The 17,125-nt window shown below is 49.5% G+C and overlaps 1 protein-coding gene across 1 annotated transcript in view; it reads left to right on the forward strand.

Moving 5' to 3' along the window:
• The window catches only part of LOC104014559 (myosin-3), a 38,447-nt gene that overhangs the window by 3,972 nt on the left and 17,350 nt on the right, over positions 1–17,125 (forward strand). Inside the window, exons 2-15 of the mRNA XM_087751336.1 lie at positions 7,560–7,612; positions 8,131–8,382; positions 11,063–11,206; positions 11,288–11,444; positions 12,210–12,237; positions 12,319–12,427; positions 12,974–13,066; positions 13,392–13,455; positions 13,537–13,635; positions 15,009–15,112; positions 15,193–15,331; positions 15,878–15,996; positions 16,199–16,348; positions 16,803–16,973. Of these exons, the coding sequence (XP_087607462.1) occupies positions 7,560–7,612; positions 8,131–8,382; positions 11,063–11,206; positions 11,288–11,444; positions 12,210–12,237; positions 12,319–12,427; positions 12,974–13,066; positions 13,392–13,455; positions 13,537–13,635; positions 15,009–15,112; positions 15,193–15,331; positions 15,878–15,996; positions 16,199–16,348; positions 16,803–16,973 (1,682 nt within the window). The remainder of the gene's footprint in view (positions 1–7,559; positions 7,613–8,130; positions 8,383–11,062; positions 11,207–11,287; positions 11,445–12,209; positions 12,238–12,318; positions 12,428–12,973; positions 13,067–13,391; positions 13,456–13,536; positions 13,636–15,008; positions 15,113–15,192; positions 15,332–15,877; positions 15,997–16,198; positions 16,349–16,802; positions 16,974–17,125) is intronic.

Consider the following 17,125-nt stretch of genomic DNA (forward strand, 5'->3'; position numbering starts at 1 on the left):
AGGCTTTCCAGTCCCTGCTGCTGGCACAGGGTGCTCACCTGGACGGGCCCAGGAGCTGTGGCTCCAGGAAAGCGTGTGCTGGGGCTGCTCAGGAGCTCCCCAGCCTTGGGGCAGCGAGTGGATACTTAGTGAAGCAGATATTCTGGGCTGTGCTACGGGGGGAACGGCCACAGTCCTTGCTATTAGATGTGAACTGATAAGCAGGTCAGTTTTACTGGGTTGCTCTTAGGTTTGGTGGCTTAAAAAGAAAAGCAAAAAGCTGACTATTTCCTCCCAGAAGAGAATTTAAAAGGTTTGGTTTGGTTCAAATGGAAACTGATTTTTTTAAAGCAAGCTATGCTGCTTGTGGAGTATCTAGCCACTGACTTCCCGCAGCTCTGCATCAGTTGTACGTGTTCCTGGGGGTGCGAGGATCTGTGCTGGGGAGACCTGGGCGGGAACGATTGCATCTGTCTCTGTGCAAGAGCCAGCTCATTCCGTGTTTTAAGCTGTGTATTACTAGTTTAATAAAGTAGGTTCCTTCAGCATGCCAGGGAACTTACTCAGCTGCAGCTTACAAAACCTCCTTGTTCTCCCGAAGTTCTTTGTGCAAAAATAGATAGACACCAAGCAGTAAATCCACCTTTAATTTGTGGGGGTATACTGAGCCAGGAGTGCCCTTATCTGAATGAAGGGCAGTGATAAAAGCTCCCTGGTGACACCAGGACTAGAGAGCCTTGCAAGGCAATGCAGCTTGCCGTGACGGCACCTTGTGACCTTCCCCTCGGCACAGCTCTGTGTCTGCAAATGATGTTGGCAGCATGGAGCAACAGATACAACTGCAGCTGCTGTTCCCTGGGGCTGTTTGCAAGTAGATGTGCACCTGCATGTGTGCCCTGGGGCCTTTCTTCAGTGCCCTGGGAAGGTTTTGGTGGTAAAGGAAGGTGTTTCACTGTCCTCTGCCTGTGAGAAGCTGAAGCAGGGTATGGTTGGCCCAGGACTCACCCTAAATCTCATCTTCTCCTGGGACATCATTTCATGCCTGCCCAAACACCAAGCAGCAGAGCTTGTGGCAGTCCTGGCTGTGGTGGGATGGTGTCAGTGCTTCTTCACAAGGGGCAATCTTGTACCCTGCTGTGAGGCAGCAGCTCCCTTGCCCCAGCCCCGTGTGCAGGTGGCCCGTTGGCAGGAGCAGTCTGCTGGCACTGCCTCTGACTGCGTGGGGGGGGAGGCAGGGTGGCCCTGGGCACAAGTAGCACTGAGACCAGGGGAGCAAGGAGTCCAGAGCTCTGAGCTAAGAAAGGAGATCCAGGCACTCCACAAGTAAAACAAAAAGGCTGCTTTTCCCTATCCAGCTCTTGCGAGACCAAAAAATAAGGATCCTTTGCTTTTATAAGAAAATATTGGGAATGAATGTTGCCCAGTCTGTGTAACACCCTTGGCTCCCACGTCCTCTGAAATGGCCTGCTTGCGCTTAGACGTTTCTTCATCATGGTTAGGGTTACGTGGGAGCCCCCACGTTCTAACTGTGGAGCTTGAGGTGTAATTTGCTGGGATTTGGCCCTGTCATTTTCCGTATCTACTGGGGGCACGTTGCAGTAACCAGCACCCTGGATGGGCACTGTTGTAGGTCCTCCAGCAAGCTGTCGTCCCCACAGCCCTTTCTGGGTCTTCCCACCAGTTGCTAGGACAGATGCAGCAGATGCCCCACTGCCAGCCGTGACTGGGGTTCAGCCTCAGCCAGCTGATGAGCCTCTTGCCTGGCCAGGTCCTGCTGGCTGCAGGGCAGAGGAGACCTGGCACCGTTCCCCTGCTCACCCCGTGCATGGGGAGCCGTTCTGGGGTGTCCCCCTGTCTCCGGGGTATAAGACCTACCCCCCGCACCCCAGCCTGGTCCATGAAGTGAGGCACAGAGGCACTCATCAGCCTGGGAGGTGTCCCTGGAAAAAGAGAGGCAACGCCAGAGCATGGTGGAGACACTGTGAGGTCTCTGGAGGAGGGCTGGGTGATTAGCGGTTGGTTTGTTCCCCGTGCTGGGTCCCAGGTTGGTGCTCTGGGTTGAGTTATCTTAGGGACCAAATCAGAGAGAAGGGGTTTGCAGGGAGATCAGCGTGGCGCAGTCTGGTATTGGCCCTGACTCTACTGTCTTCGTTTTGGTTTTGGGTCTGTTTTCCCCTGTTGAAAAGACCCTGGCCTGCTCTTGGCTGTGCACGTGCGCAATGCGCCCACTGCAGCTCCCTGCAGTACGCATGCTCCGAGCCTCCGTCCCAGAAATCATGGATGTATTTTGCTGAACTCTTCAGGAAAACTTTCACCGTAGACATCTGCCAGGGAAAAGGTCAGACCAGTCCTTTTGTATTCAAGAAAGCTGAAAGTAATTGAAACCAGAAACTGGTGAGCATTAGGAGGAATGAAGCAATGAGCACCATTCCTGTGTCAGAAAACACTTAGCTGCAGTGATAATTTAGTTTAGTTGCCATTTGATGCACATATAATCTGTGTACTTTATTCCAGTCATTTTTAGTACCTGGGACTTTTGAAATAGCAGCGGTAATGCAGAGCTGCAGTGCAGAAGAGAGTGTGACGCTAGCCTCTGGCTTTCTTAGAGTGCTTATTTCTAGATAATTTATATTTCTCAGAAAAAAAACCCAGCAGATTTACTTATAAGCTCTTTAATTAGACCTTCACCTTCACTGGAGTAATTTCCAGTGCCCCATAAGACCAGATTGTTTTTGGAAAGGCCCAGTCACCCCATCCCTGCTGGTGCTGCGCACACTGACCTGCTCACGTTGGGCTGCGCCCCGCAGCAGTGGAGGGACCGCGCCGGCCCGAAGCTTGGCTGACAGCCGCCCTCTGGGCTGCTGGCAGCACCATCGCTTCTCTGCCGCGCCAGCTCGCAGCAGCAACGATGGCTCCTGAGAGTCCGTGTGTTAGATACAGTCTTGTGAGAAGGTAAGATATCCCTCCTCGCCCGCTGATCTCTCCCTTTGCAGCACACCAGTTGTTAACTCAGTTTATATTTTTAGTGCATTTTGTTCACGTTTGAAAAGATGTCCATTAAAGGGGCCATTGCTCTGAAAACGAGCGTGCAGCTAAACCCTTGGTCCCGGGCCACAGGCACCTGGATGGAGATGCGGTCAGCCACGATGACCTGGGTTCACAGCAGCAAGCCCAAGGCCTGTGCTCATCTTGCTCGGACGGCTCAGCCCCAGCACGTGCAGCTTGGGGTTTCCTGGGGGCTAGCAGGATCCTCCGCAAGTGCAGACTTGTGTGTGGCCTGTCGTAGGCAACGGCTTTGTGGGTGGGGAGTAATCCTGCACAATCCCGGGGTTTAGTCGAAACGGTTGAGGTGTCCTCCAGCCTTGGGGCTGCAATAAGGAGTATCTCTACAGGAATAGGACCAAAAACCTGACATTATACTGGGAGCAAGGTGTCCACCAGCTGAGCCCTGGAGCTTCCGGGCTGCAGCCAGGTTTCCTACTGCTGCCCCTGCTTCTGACACTGACTCTTAACATCGGTCTCAGCTTCTTCTGGCAAGGTGAGAGACATCAGCTGAAAATCCCCAGGCTAAGAAAAGGTTTGATTTCAGGTCTCCTGTTTCCTGGCTGCTGGTCCCACTGGGAGCGACCAGAGCCGGCCTGGTCAGAGGGGCTGAGCTCCGCGCAAGCCCTCCGAAGGCAGTGGCAGGCTCTGGGACCGACGCTGAAGGGCTGGGTGCTCAGCATCGCCACTCAGCTCAGGCTAAGCAGATCCCCCTTTTTTTAGCAGAGTTTGTGAATTGTCCTTCTGAGGTGCTTAACGATCCCCTGCACGGTGCAAGGAGCTTCATGTCAAGCCCCTGGGGTCTGGATTTCACCGTGACATCCAGAAGCTGGCACCCAGATGTCCGCAGCCTGCTTTGAGTCTGGCCCAGCCTCTTCTGTTAGCGGAGGCAAATCCTTCATGTGTGATCTCCTCTGCAGAGCAGGAAGAACAGCCACCTTGCCAGAGTGAAATATGGAGTATTTCTAAAGCAGTTGCTCTCTGGAAGACTCCAGACACGTGCAATAAAAGCAGTAATCTTTCTTCAGCTTGCTTGGTTGGGTTGAAAGACCTGCAGTGTCCCACTCGTTCAACTCCCATTGTTGTTTATAAAAAGAGATTGAAGTTTTTGATCTATCATGGCACTTTGTGATTTTCCTTTGCATGAAGCTGTCATCCCTATTCATACAGCTTGTCAAACATTCAAAGACTCCAAAGCACAGACAAGTCTAAACATAGAAAGGTTTATATACTTATTTCTTGAGCCAGAAAAATCTACTGCATGTCCTTAAGACCAAAGAAAAAAAACCCAAGAAATCTAGATGTGCAGATTCATCCGCACTCCCCAAGTCTCTTGGCGTTCCTGCTTTGCAGTGTAACAGGCACATTTTTACATCTCAGCCCAAGTATCCAAGCTACCTTCTGATAAGATTTTACGGCAACTGTTATCTTGAGAAATGTTTTCATATAATAATGGAGAACTGCTAGAAATAAGAGTGTGACTGTTGTAATGAAAAGTGGGACCTTTTCAAATAGCAGGCATGTAATAGCAATGGCTGTTGTAGCTGATTGCGTAGTTCACGGATCAGAATTACTTGGAGATCTGAAAGTAATTAATGTGTATTTTTTTAGCTACTAACCCTTGCTGGGCTGAGGAGAACATGAAATGATACAGCAGCTTGTGGATATACTGGATAGCTCTGATTTAGAGCATTTGAAACAATGGCTGCGTGCAAATGGTTTTAAACACTCCAGCCTGTTCTGGGTGCAGCGCTCAGCAGAAGCCCGTGACTAGTTGGCAGCAGGGGCTACCTGCGGGCCATTGCTTGTTGCTCATTTTTTTCCTGCATTCTGCTCCCGGCTGGGCACCTGGACCAGCAAGAGAAAACAGGGAGAGTGGCTCTTGCTGCCTGCGTGTGCTCTTTGCTCTGATCCTGCAGCTGGGTGTGGGGAGAAGGGTCCGGCCCCCTTGCTTTTGGGCATGCCTGGGAGCAGGAAAGGCCCTGTCCGAGGCACACTGCCAATTCAATATCAGGGCAAAGCCCCAAACTGATAGCTGGTCTGGTGCGTCTCGGCTTTTTGCAGACACTCAGTGCATCCACTGTGCTGAGTTCAAAGGGCTGATCACACGGGATGCTTGCTAAAAAAAGCTTTCCCTCATCCTCCAGGCTTAGGGGGATTCTAGGAATTCATGGTTCATGAGATATGTGGCTATGGTGTCCATTTTTAGTGACCTTAAATGAAATTAAGGGCAACATGGAACATATTTGTCAAAACACTAGTGACAGTGACGCTCCTGCAAGACCACAGGCTCAGCTTTCCTCGGGCAAACACAAGCAGGGCCAGCCTGTGTCTGAAAGATGAGGTGACGTCCCCCATGCTGCAGAAGCAGCTGCAGGTGCCCCAGGGTGCTCCAGCTGGGACTGGTGCTGTGCATGGTGGCAGGAGCTATTTGGGGTTGGCTTTGGGCTTCACACAAGTGCTGTAGGCTTTGTTCTGGTGAGGGAAAGCCGGTGCTGCAGCCTTAGATGAGTCCATGCAGTGCGGAGGGCAAACGGGTGATACTGACCAGGGACAGAAGATGACCAAAACAGGCAGGACGACTCGGGGCAGAGGAGACCCTTCTGCTCATGCACCAGGAGCTACCTCTATCCATGCAGGCATGAAGGCTCCCATCGCTCCTGCCAACAGCTGTCCTCACCTGCCCTGCCGGGTGAGCTCAATTTGCAACCACTGCCTGTCTGCTCTGTACTGACCAAAGAGAGCATCTGGGACTGGAAGACCTCCACTGAAAGCCCACCCTGGCCTGAAGAGGGTTCATAACCCCTTTGCAAGAGTTTATGAGTCACCTTTGCAAGAGTTTCGCAAGTCAGTGAGGGTTTTATCTCGTTGAAAATGTGCAACTGAGAGCACAGGTTGTTGGGCCAGAAATAGTAACCCAGCAAAAGCCTGGCTGTGCTGCCCGCTGGTCTTGTGCTTTGCCCTGAGATGGGAGAGCTCGGCTCTGGGTCCTGCCTGACCCCCAACCTCTCCTGCAGAGCTGCAGAGTTTCACTACATTTTTCTTTTTCTCCATGCTAATTCCCACTGGTTTGTTATGTTTTTCAGGGCACACACACACAGGCTAAAGTGGATTTGGTGATGGTTTGGCAGTGTGGTCCTGGAAGCCTGTGGCACAACCCTGCTCTGGAGAAGGGAGAGCGGTGTCTGAGCCTATGCTGGCCATGCCTTGCTGCCAGTCCTTGGTCTGTGCTGCCCAAGCAAGGGTTGCATAGGTGCAGTGTATCCTTGCACAGCCTGCTGCTCCTCGGACACAGCTCTGCCTTTCCCCAGGCATGGCCGAGCCTGCAGCCCCAGGGATTCACGTGAAAGCGGTGCTCTGGGTCACAAGTGCTCAGGATTGAGCAGAGCTGCACTGTCCTAGCTGGCATGCAAAGGTGGCTAGTGCCCAGCATTTTGGTGGCTACTATGTCCCCTTACCGATATCCTTCTCACCTGGGAATTGCAATCAGCTGTGTCTAAGAACCTGATAGCACGGTGTGACATGGCTTCTACAGCTCCTTTTGGCAGCAAGGGTAGTGAACGTCCAAGGCAGCCAAAGTGGTATTCGAAGCTAAATTTCAGTAGCATATTCAGGTTTTGGCATTCATTAAATGTCCATCCCTGGCTAGATTTGAGTGTTGTTTGTTCTGATTAGCCTCTATTTTGCCATGGTTTGTCACATCATACTTTAGTCATGGCCTCTCCTCCTGTCCTCCCTGACCCGTGCAGTGATGGGAAGCCACAGCAATTGCCATAATTGATCCTACATGAATCCTCATCACCTTTTTCCCTTTCCGTGGCCTTGCCCTCCACCCCATGGGTAGCTGCTTTGTGTTCCCTTGCCGCTGTGCAACTCTGCCCAGGCATCCCATGAGCAGGAGCAGTGGGGCAGGTCCCTCCTGGACTATTATTTCTTTGACACATAGGTGAGAGCAGGTATGAGTGAAGTGCTGGCCATGGTCGTAGCTGGCAGAAGAGCATGTTCCCAGTAGAGGAAATTCTCACAGCAAAGACTCTACAACCCACAGTTACGTCCCAGAGTTACTAAAATTGGAAAAAAGAGCGGCTCCTTTCTTTACATACTGTATATGGCAGAAAACGAACATGAATTGGTGAGCAGGCAGGAGTGTTGATCCCTTCTTTCCAAATATAGGGAAGAGGCTGAGCTAAGGGAAGGGGCTGAGCCTATAAAAGCTATCAGGGAGAAGCCCTTGTGGGTGGCTCCTGATCCCCTGGCCGTGCTTGCGGCCACGCTGTGACTGACCCGCAGAGAGGTGGAGGGCTCCTACCACAGGTGCTGTTCCCCGTGCTTGGAGCTTCGCAAGGCTGTAACACTGCGGTGGGAAATCTGCTGTAGATTCCCCATGGGGCCATTCCTTGGGTAGGGAAGGACTGGTATCTCTGGTTTACTTTGCTGGTCCTCAACTGGAGTGGTTGCTTGCAGTAAGTGAGAGGTATTGGGCCTTTGGAGAGGCTGTAGCTTAGCTGGAGTCTGACCTTCCACTATTTCTCTTTCAGAGATCAGAGATGTCAGCCCGTTCCTTCTTTCTTTCTGTCGACTGATTGTTAAGGTGAGAATTTAAGGCATGAAAACTAATAGCTTGCCCAGACTGGCATGAGCTGGCTCTTCCCTTGCACTCGCTGTGGGCAGGTCCCCATTCTTCCCCCTGCATGAGCTGCTCTAATGGGCCATGGCCCATGTCCGCTCCTGCCCACTACAGCTGCCCACCAGAGGACTAGGACAGGCTCCATGTTAAAAGGGAGTGGGGGAAATCATAAATGGAGAACTGGAAGAAAAACAGGCTTCAGGGCTTCAGTCTTACTGAGGACTACGTCAATCCTTTAGAGATCCCTCCCCTTTGCGCACTTCCCCAGGGAGCCCTGCTGCTCCTTCGGGCATGGATCCCCTTTCCTTGGGGCCGTGGAGGGTGGCAGCTCTTCTTCATTCCACTTGTACATTCCAGCTCTGAAAGGCAAATATCTCCCTCAAGACCTTGCAGCATGCATCTGAGAGATGGGAAGGGTGCTCTCAGAGCAGCCAACTTGGGAGGGCTGGTGGACGTTCAGCTCCACTCTGCTTGACTTTAAGGACTGCACAGGGGACCACCACAGCAGGGTCTGTCTTTCAGCTTCAGCCATGAGCAGAGACGCTGGCATGGAGGTCTTTGGTGAGGCTGCACCGTACCTGCGCAAATCAGAGAAGGAGAGAATAGAAGCCCAGAACCAGCCATTTGATGCCAAGACCTACTGCTTTGTGGCGGACCCCGAGGTGGAGTACACCAAAGGGAAGATCAAGGCTGCACAGGACGGGAAGATAACTGTTGAGACAGAGGACGGCAGAGTAAGTGTATTCCTCCTGGCCCTCCTCCCTGCCCCGCTGCCCTAGGACATCTGCTAGGCACTAGACTAGCTCAGGCAAGAAATCTGCCCTGCCCTGCCCTGCCCTCGGGCTGGGACCAGCACAGCCTCCAGAAGAATTGCTCGGGATGCTGGGATGAAGGTGTCCATTGGATAATTATTCTTGGTTTAGGCTTTAAAGCTCAGGCAATGCTCTGAAACAGGTTGGGTTGTAGCCTTGCCCATCTTAGCGTTCCTCAACTGCTACTTTTAACGCTTTCTCATCTAACACGGTCACATCCACTGATAAATTCCTTCCTTTACTGGTAGCAGAGCAGGCAGCTACTTTGAAAGTCCCCTTTGCATGTGAAATTATGATCGGTGTCACTGGCTGCAAACAGTTTCCTAGAGGAGCTTCCAAGGTGTTAATCTTCCAAAAACGCTGAAATGTCTTAGCAGCTCTGTCCTGACAACTTTTGTAAGAATAGCTGCAGCAGCCCAAAGAACCACCTCAACCAACATCTTGGCAGTAGGTGCTACAAGATTTTTAGAAAGCAAATAAAGAATAAAGCAGTCATCCATTGGTTCACCCCCAGCCTCCAGCAATTACAGGTATGTGGCTGAGCAGAGGCTGCGGCAGGCTACTGTGTACAAGGACCTGCTTTCCTGGGGGCTGGCTTTTTTATATCCATTTGAGCTTTTTGCCTCTGTAGTGTCCTGTGGGAAAGATTTCCACAGTTTAAAATTGGAGTATGTGTAAAATGCTTCCTTTTCTCTGCAATATGCAGCCTGGTAATTTCAGCTTATTTTTTCACAAGGAGAAAAAGTGAATTATTCTTCCTTGCTGTGGCCATCGTTCTCTCTGCTATTCCTGACTTTGCAGACTTCAAAAGTGTCTCCTTTTCACCCCCAAATCCCAATCAAATTATGCTCTCTTCATAGAAAAGCTGTTTCATACCCGTGACCATCTTTATTTCTCTTTTCTGGATCATTGCTGGAGTGTGTCCAGAGAAGGGCAACAAAGTTGGTGAAGGGTCTAGAGGACAAGTCTTATGAGGAGCGGCTGAGGGAGCTGGGGTTGTTTGGCCTGGAGAAGAGGAGACTCAGGGGAGACCTTATCGCTCTCTGGAACTGCCTGAAGGGAGGCTGGAGCCGGGGGGGGTCCGTCTCTTCTCCCCAGGAACAAGCGATAGGACGAGAGGAAACGGCCTCAAGCTGCACCAGGGCAGGTTTAGGTTGGATATTAGGAAAAATGTCTTCACTGAAAGGGCTGTCAGGCCCTGGCCCAGGCTGCCCAGGGCAGGGGTTGAGTCCCCATCCCTGGAGGTATTTAAAAGCTGGGTAGACGTGGTGCTTAGGGACATGGTTTAGTGGTGGGCTTGGCAGTGCTGGGTTAACGGTTGGACTCGATGATCTTAAGGGTCTTTTCCAACCTTGATGATTCTATGATTCTATGATTTCTAGTACAACTATGTCCTTTCTAAGAGCTGTGATCGGTAATGAAGGTGTGAATGAACTAATGGGCACATCCTACATAACACTCTCTTCTCCCTTTCTTTTCTAATAATTCCCAATATTTTAGAGCTTCCTGCCCTCTTCTGAGCACTGAACTGACGTTATGTTAGAAACCTCTATAGTGACTCCCAGATATGCCTTGTGAGCAGCAGTTAATGCACGATCTCTTGTTCTATACAGAGACTTTCCATGAATCCTAATTGCTCAAGTGTTTGAACACTTTAGAAAGGTATTTAGGGACAGATATCACAAAGTTGTTCTGGAAAACTGTGCCTGTAGTTCTTGCTTTCTCAAAAGAAACCCAAGATCATTCCACTAGACAGGACCTGAGCTTGGAAACGGTGTTCAGTCTTTCCGAATCAAATATGATTGCAGTAACAGTATTTCCTCCCTGGACTGGACCAGTCAGCTTGGACCAGTCCATGGGAGCAGCAATTACAGCATAAAAGCAATGGATAAAAGCAACGGGAAAAGGTATCTGGAGAAAGTACAACAGGATTTTTAAGCTCCTCCGTAGTTCAGTGTGGCTGAAATAAGCTGCTGCCATCTGCGTCCATCTGCTTTCCTGCACATCTGCCCCCCCCAACACATCCACAGGCTCTGGCTGTGTGACAGGACGGTCACCCGCAGTATGAGCCAGTAGACGGTGCTGTCTGGTAGGGCTGGAGCCTTTGTTTAGTTAGGAATGGCAACAGGCAGGAGGGGAACAAATCTCTTCCAAAGAAGGATTTGCTGTTGATGAATCTTGTGCTGTTAGTGTCCTGTCTCTCTGGCACTGGGCAGTGTGAATCTTGGAGGCTGAAAGGTAGCCAGGCCAGCAGTGGTGCCCCTGGCTGTTACAGCCATGAGCAGCAGTGACCTGAAGTTCATAAGCAGCAATAATGTGTAGAAAGATCTGGTCCATCACAAATCCTGTTTGCATGGTTTTAGCAATTCCAGGACAGTAAATTTACACCCTGTAAATTTGCCAGTGTTGTAGAGTTCCTGGCTGGCAGCAGTGTCTGCCCTGTAATAGCCATATCTTGTTTTGCACAGTTAAACAGAAAGAAAAACCTGAATTAGAGCAGCCTTACAGATGTTATCACTTCTCTGTGTTTGTGTCTCTGTGTGTACACATGGAAGGAGCATCGAGAGTTGCTGAATCAAGGTTAACTCTTTCTGAATTATAGATGGTTGCTGTCAAACCTGATGATGTATATGCCATGAACCCACCTAAGTTTGACAGAATTGAGGATGTGGCCATGTTGACCCACCTGCATGAACCTGCCGTCCTCTACAACCTCAAGGACCGCTACAGCTCCTGGATGATCTATGTAAGTTCCCTCTCATGGCAAAGGAGAAAATCCAGCTGCCAGGAGATGGACTTCAGTGACTCTTCTGTTTTTTTCCTGCAGACCTACTCCGGTCTCTTCTGCGTCACTGTCAACCCCTACAAGTGGCTGCCGGTGTACAACCCGGAGGTGGTGTTGGCCTACCGAGGCAAGAAGCGCCAGGAGGCCCCTCCACACATCTTCTCCATCTCTGACAACGCCTATCAGTTCATGCTGACTGGTGAGCTTTTCTATTTTGGCCAGACTCATAGAAAACAACTGTGTCAGAAACACTGCTTCTGCCAAATACCATTCCTTATCTGCCATGGGCTCAGTTGCCTTTGCCGTCTCTTACAGCGTGGTACCCCAATTCCTTGTTCTGTGTCATGTTGCAGATTACCTGCTTGGGGTCCCAACTATTGTACTGTGGAATTAGATGTGCCTGTTTTATCTCTAGGTGATGCAAAACCAGCTCCAGACAGTTTTCCCTGTCCTCTGAAACAGATTTTTTATTTTTGAAGTGCTGTGCCGTTGTACTGCACACTATCTGTATTTCTGGCCTAAGTACTAAGCTAAGCACCGTAACAGGAACCACTGCAAAGGGCAGCTGCAGCTGGGCAGAACATACTGCCTGGGGAGTCCCTAGTCAGCACAACAGCATGTGGCTTCAAGCAGGTAGGTTCAGAACAGAGCTGGAAGAAATATTTTCACCAAAATACATGGGTTTAGTTTGAATCAAGTCCTCTCTCATATTAAATAGTAATAAAGGTAAAAAATGGTAAGGACAGAAGCAAAGAGGAAAGCACAGGATGGAGCAAAGGTGGAGGAGAGAAGACAAAAAATGGAGTACAGGGAGCGGAAGAGAGAAGACGACCATGCATCTTTTCAGTTTTGCTTGCAGAGATTTTGTTTCTTTCCCTTTGATGGGCACTAGGTCACACGTTTCCTGAGAACCAGTACGTTTCCCTACAGCTTCTCTGACTGCAGTTATTTTTCCCTTTGACAGATCGTGAAAATCAGTCTATCCTAATCACGTAAGTACATCTGTCACTTTGAACTTTGTCTCCAACAAAAAGTGGGCAGATAATTCTTTGCTCTGTGCTTTCTTTCAACAGCGGAGAATCCGGTGCAGGGAAGACTGTGAACACCAAGCGTGTCATCCAGTACTTCGCAACAATTGCAGCGAGTGGGGACCTAGCCAAGAAGAAGGAGTCCTGGGTGAAGGTGTGAGGAAGAAAGGCTTGGCAGAGGGGCAGTTCGGGATGTTATCAATTTGTGGTTGTGGACAGCACTGGTGACAAACTTACCTGAAAATATGAAATATCTTTTATTAGCTTCAGCCGCTCTCTCAAAAGGCAGTAAGACCAGGGGCTGATATGTGGTTAGGACCACAACAAATAGAAGCCACCAGAGCTGCCGCTGCCACTGCCCAGGTGTAGCTTGACCTGGACTGAAACCAGGTCTGACGGATTGATGTCCGGGAAGAATCAGAAGCTCTGGTTTCTTCACATGGACCAGTCTGTCCCTGTGGCTGAGAGATGAGAGCTCTGACCACAGGAGAAATTCTGAATAAGAGAAAAATGAATTCTTTACCATTTACACACAGTGCTGGTTCTTGGCGCTATAGTCGAGAAGATGCTGTAGTAACGCTGTACAGCTGAAATGAAGGGCACGTGGTTGCACATGTAATCAGGCGAGCTGCAATGTAGTCACTTTTTCCTACCCCATAGCCCATGGTGTTTTTCAATAATTATTCAAATATTTTCGCAGGGTACGCTCGAGGATCAAATCATCAGCGCTAACCCGCTGCTGGAGGCCTTTGGGAATGCCAAGACCGTGAGAAATGACAACTCCTCGCGCTTCGTGAGTTGTTGTGTTTCTCTCTACCCTCCTGCATTTCTAATCCTGTTTGCCTGCTTGGTACTTGCAACTGGGAGCCACTGGGCTGGGAGAAATGTTCTTGCTGAGAAATTTCTTGGTTGTTTGTCAGATGCCGATGTGTTTACAGCTGTTTCATGCTCATAGCTTCATGGGCTGCAACAAACTGCCCCGCTTTATCTATCTTTGAATATCTAAAATAATTCAGACTGATCTGGAGAAGCTATCACTGAGATTCAAGAGAGGAAAACACTCTGGCATGTTAATCTGAGAATGCGGCACTGACCACTGCCTTTTGTCTGCTTGCCAGGGTAAATTCATTCGTATTCATTTCGGTACCTCTGGAAAACTGGCCTCTGGTGACATTGAGACCTGTGAGTAAAGGAGGTGGGCTTGCTGCTTTACTGTAAAATAAAGAAGAGCTTGAGAAATTTATATGTGCATACATATTACAGACTTGCTGGAAAAGTCAAGAGTCACCTTCCAGCTGAAAGCTGAGAGAAGCTACCACATCTTCTACCAGATCCTCTCCAATAAGAAGCCTGAACTGCTTGGTAAGGACAGCCATCACCTGGTGACATTTTACAGTAAAATCAATATGGGAAACTTTTCCCTAAATATGCCATCTCAGTGACGGAGGGTCCAGTGGCACCAGCTGGCCTAGCACCCAGCTTCCCCTTTCGGCGGGTGCCTCAGGCTGAGCAATGCACCGAAGCTTTGATCATGTGCTTATTTATGTCACCCACGTTCCAGCATCGACGGTGGCTGGTTACCAAAGCTGTACACAGCACTTTTATCTCTGTATAACAGTGTTGCACTAGGGGTTGCTCCATCTCCAATTTATCTTCCCTGGGTAAGTTCTAATGCAAACCGTGTGCAGGTGAGGTGCAGGGGTGGATAATTTACTCTGCCTTACACCTTGCTGTTCTTGCTAGTGTGGAAAGTCCAACTTATATGGTCCAGGTCCTGTGAATAATCTTCAATAGAAAGGTGAGAAATTCCCTGGGTGCAGGATGGCCACATATCCTGATCCATAAACCATCTATCTGAACTCTTCATCATATGGGCAAATGTTCTTCCCTGTTTCCAGTATAGCCCCTCCAGCCTTTTCCCCCTTCCCACCGCCATAGCATACCCTACCCGTGCCTTGCGTCTGTCCCAAACCCTTTTGCCACACACTCAGCTACCGCACTCATCCTCACTCCACTCTGCCCATCCCTCCCAACTACCCACAGAACATTTCCCAAGGTGGAGCTCCTACCCCATCCTCCCACTATGTGCCCTCCCGAGGTTCACCACCTCCCTCTTCCCTTCCCAGAGCGACTGCCGTGTGCCAGGGGACTGCACGTCCATACAAGGACACAGATTTATCTTCAATGGATGGAGGGCTTCCTCTCCTGCACGCTGCACAGCCCCGCTGCACATTTGCACACCTTCACTTCTGCTCTTACTCTGCCGTAGGATTCAGGACTGAAAATGAGTTGTGAATTTTGGCCTCAATTAGATCGAGATAAACACACATGTTTGTATTACTTATGTGCACCGGCACACAACCCCACTGGGTGCAAGGGGCATTCAGGATGGATTAGTATATGTCATGTATGAGGATAAGCACATACAAGTCTTACTTAAAAATATCTTTCTTAAAAGCTTGTTTTTTGGATGATCTTTGTTCCTTGTCTGCCAGTGCTGAATGTTCAGCTCCCAGTTCACAGCATATTAAACTGGTAGGACTGAGAACCTGCCTGGGACTTTCTGCTCGTCCAGTGGAAGGCAGATGAATGGCTTTACTCCGTCTTTCTTGTCTCTTAGTAGAAACCCAAGAGTTTGGGGATGCAGAAGGAAAAAGAGCCTGTGAAACCTTGCTGAGTCATTGTTCCATTTTCACTGCCAGGATCTGGCTCTCACTCCTTCATTTGCCTTTCAGAGATGCTCCTCATCACAACCAACCCGTACGACTACCCCTTCATCAGCCAAGGGGAGATTTCTGTGGCCAGCATTGATGACCAGGAGGAGCTTGTTGCCACAGATGTGAGTACATTTAGCAAGGAGAGACAGTATCATTTTTACCATCACCGTCATTATAATCAGCTGATCTATCCGGTGTGCAGGCAGCCATTGACATCTTGGGCTTCAGCCCTGATGAGAGAATGGGGATTTACAAACTGACAGGGGCAATTCTGCACTATGGGAACATGAAGTTCAAGCAGAAACCACGTGAGGAGCAGGCAGAGCCGGATGGCACAGAAGGTAATACCTTCATGGCTTAGAGAGACATATTTCCAACTGTTTTCATATGATTTTTCACTAGAAATGCAAGGAGTCTTCCAGGAAAGAAGCAGTTGTTCCTTGCTGAACATAAAAAGGAGGTTCAACCTTCAACTTACCACCTCCTGTGGAGTCACTTTCTGCATCCACTTTATTGCCGATGGCTCTGCTGAAGGGCCTTACGCCTGGGACACGTTAGTGTTCGCCAGTTTCTGGTAAAACATCCAGACTTGTTCTGCTTGGGTGACATTGTGGAGAAGCGGCTTGAAGGGAAAAACACTCTGTTGTCCCATCACCAATGCACTTACTGGTTTTACCACACCTCTTGGGGCTGCTGTAGCCACTCAATCATGAGGACCAGCCCTACAAAGCTGTTTGGAAAAGTAAATGAGAACATTGGTCAAGCTTTGTGGATAGGATAAAGCCAACCAGTTTGCCAGGTTTCAGAGTGAGCTCTGCCTGGCTCCAATTCATTCTGTCTGTCCCAGCTAAGAAGAAGGTCTTTCAGCTTTTTTTTTTGTTTTGCAGAGGCTGACAAAGCAGCATACCTGATGGGCCTGAACTCCGCAGACTTGCTGAAAGCTTTGTGCTATCCTCGGGTGAAAGTGGGAAATGAATATGTCGTGAAGGGCCAAACAGTGGATCAGGTGAGTGTCAGGGAGCGGCAGGGACCGTCCTCTCCCTAAGGGAGAGGAGTGGGCGCAGGTCACAGTTGAGGACGGTCAGGACCATTAAGGCCTATTAGTGCACTTTGTGGGCTGACAGCATCTGTGCATGGTGGAGGGGCATTTCACCCTGGTGATGCGGTAGCAGTGCCCTGACACAGCTGTGTGAACCATCTCCCCGCAGGTGCACCAGGCGGTGAATGCCATTTCCAAGTCAGTCTATGAAAAACTCTTTTTGTGGATGGTGATGCGCATCAACCAACAACTGGATACCAAGCTGCCAAGACAGCACTTTATTGGCGTCTTAGACATTGCTGGCTTTGAGATTTTTGAGGTTTGATTTTACATAGCACTCTCAGGCTTCTGGCTGTCTTTAAATGCTTTTTTCCTTTTGTTTGACTTTTCTGACCTTTCCTCCTCCTCACCCCAATGCAGCCCTCAAGAACAGGGCAAATCTCTCTGAAGCTGCATCTGCCTTTGTAGATCTGTCACCCACTTTGTAAGATAAAAGAAATGGCAGAAGCATAGCCATGAAGCTGCTGTCTCCCTTCCCACTGAATCTGTATTTAGTGACATTAGGGTCACCCAAAAACATCACCAATGCAGACTACATCAACCATGTGCTGCACAGCACAACTTCTCCGTAAGCCTGTACCACCCATGATACATCTTTTACGCTATTATCGAAACCCTTCAGGAATAGTCTGGCTGACCTTGCCTTGACATTTCTACAAAGTAAATTGATTTGAGTCAGTTTAACAATATTAACGCATTTACTCAACTATTAGTTCAACAGCTTTGAGCAGCTGTGCATCAACTTCACCAATGAGAAACTGCAACAGTTCTTCAACCACCACATGTTTGTGCTGGAGCAGGAGGAGTACAAGAAGGAAGGGATTGAATGGGAGTTCATTGACTTTGGGATGGACCTGGCTGCCTGCATTGAGCTTATAGAAAAGGTGAATTTCTTATGCAGCTTGTGCAATCATACAAACCAGATATGGAAGGGGTTCTCGAGAGTGCTTGTACTGAGTGCCTTCAATACACTCTCTCTGTGAAGCTTCCAGGGCTCCTTACCTCCGTCCTTCCTTTAACCATAGCCCTTGTGGTT

Source organism: Nipponia nippon, unplaced genomic scaffold (assembly GCF_047370975.1).
Source record: "Nipponia nippon isolate SJK-2023a ecotype South Korea unplaced genomic scaffold, ASM4737097v1 scaffold_14, whole genome shotgun sequence".
Lineage (NCBI taxonomy): Eukaryota > Metazoa > Chordata > Aves > Pelecaniformes > Threskiornithidae > Nipponia > Nipponia nippon.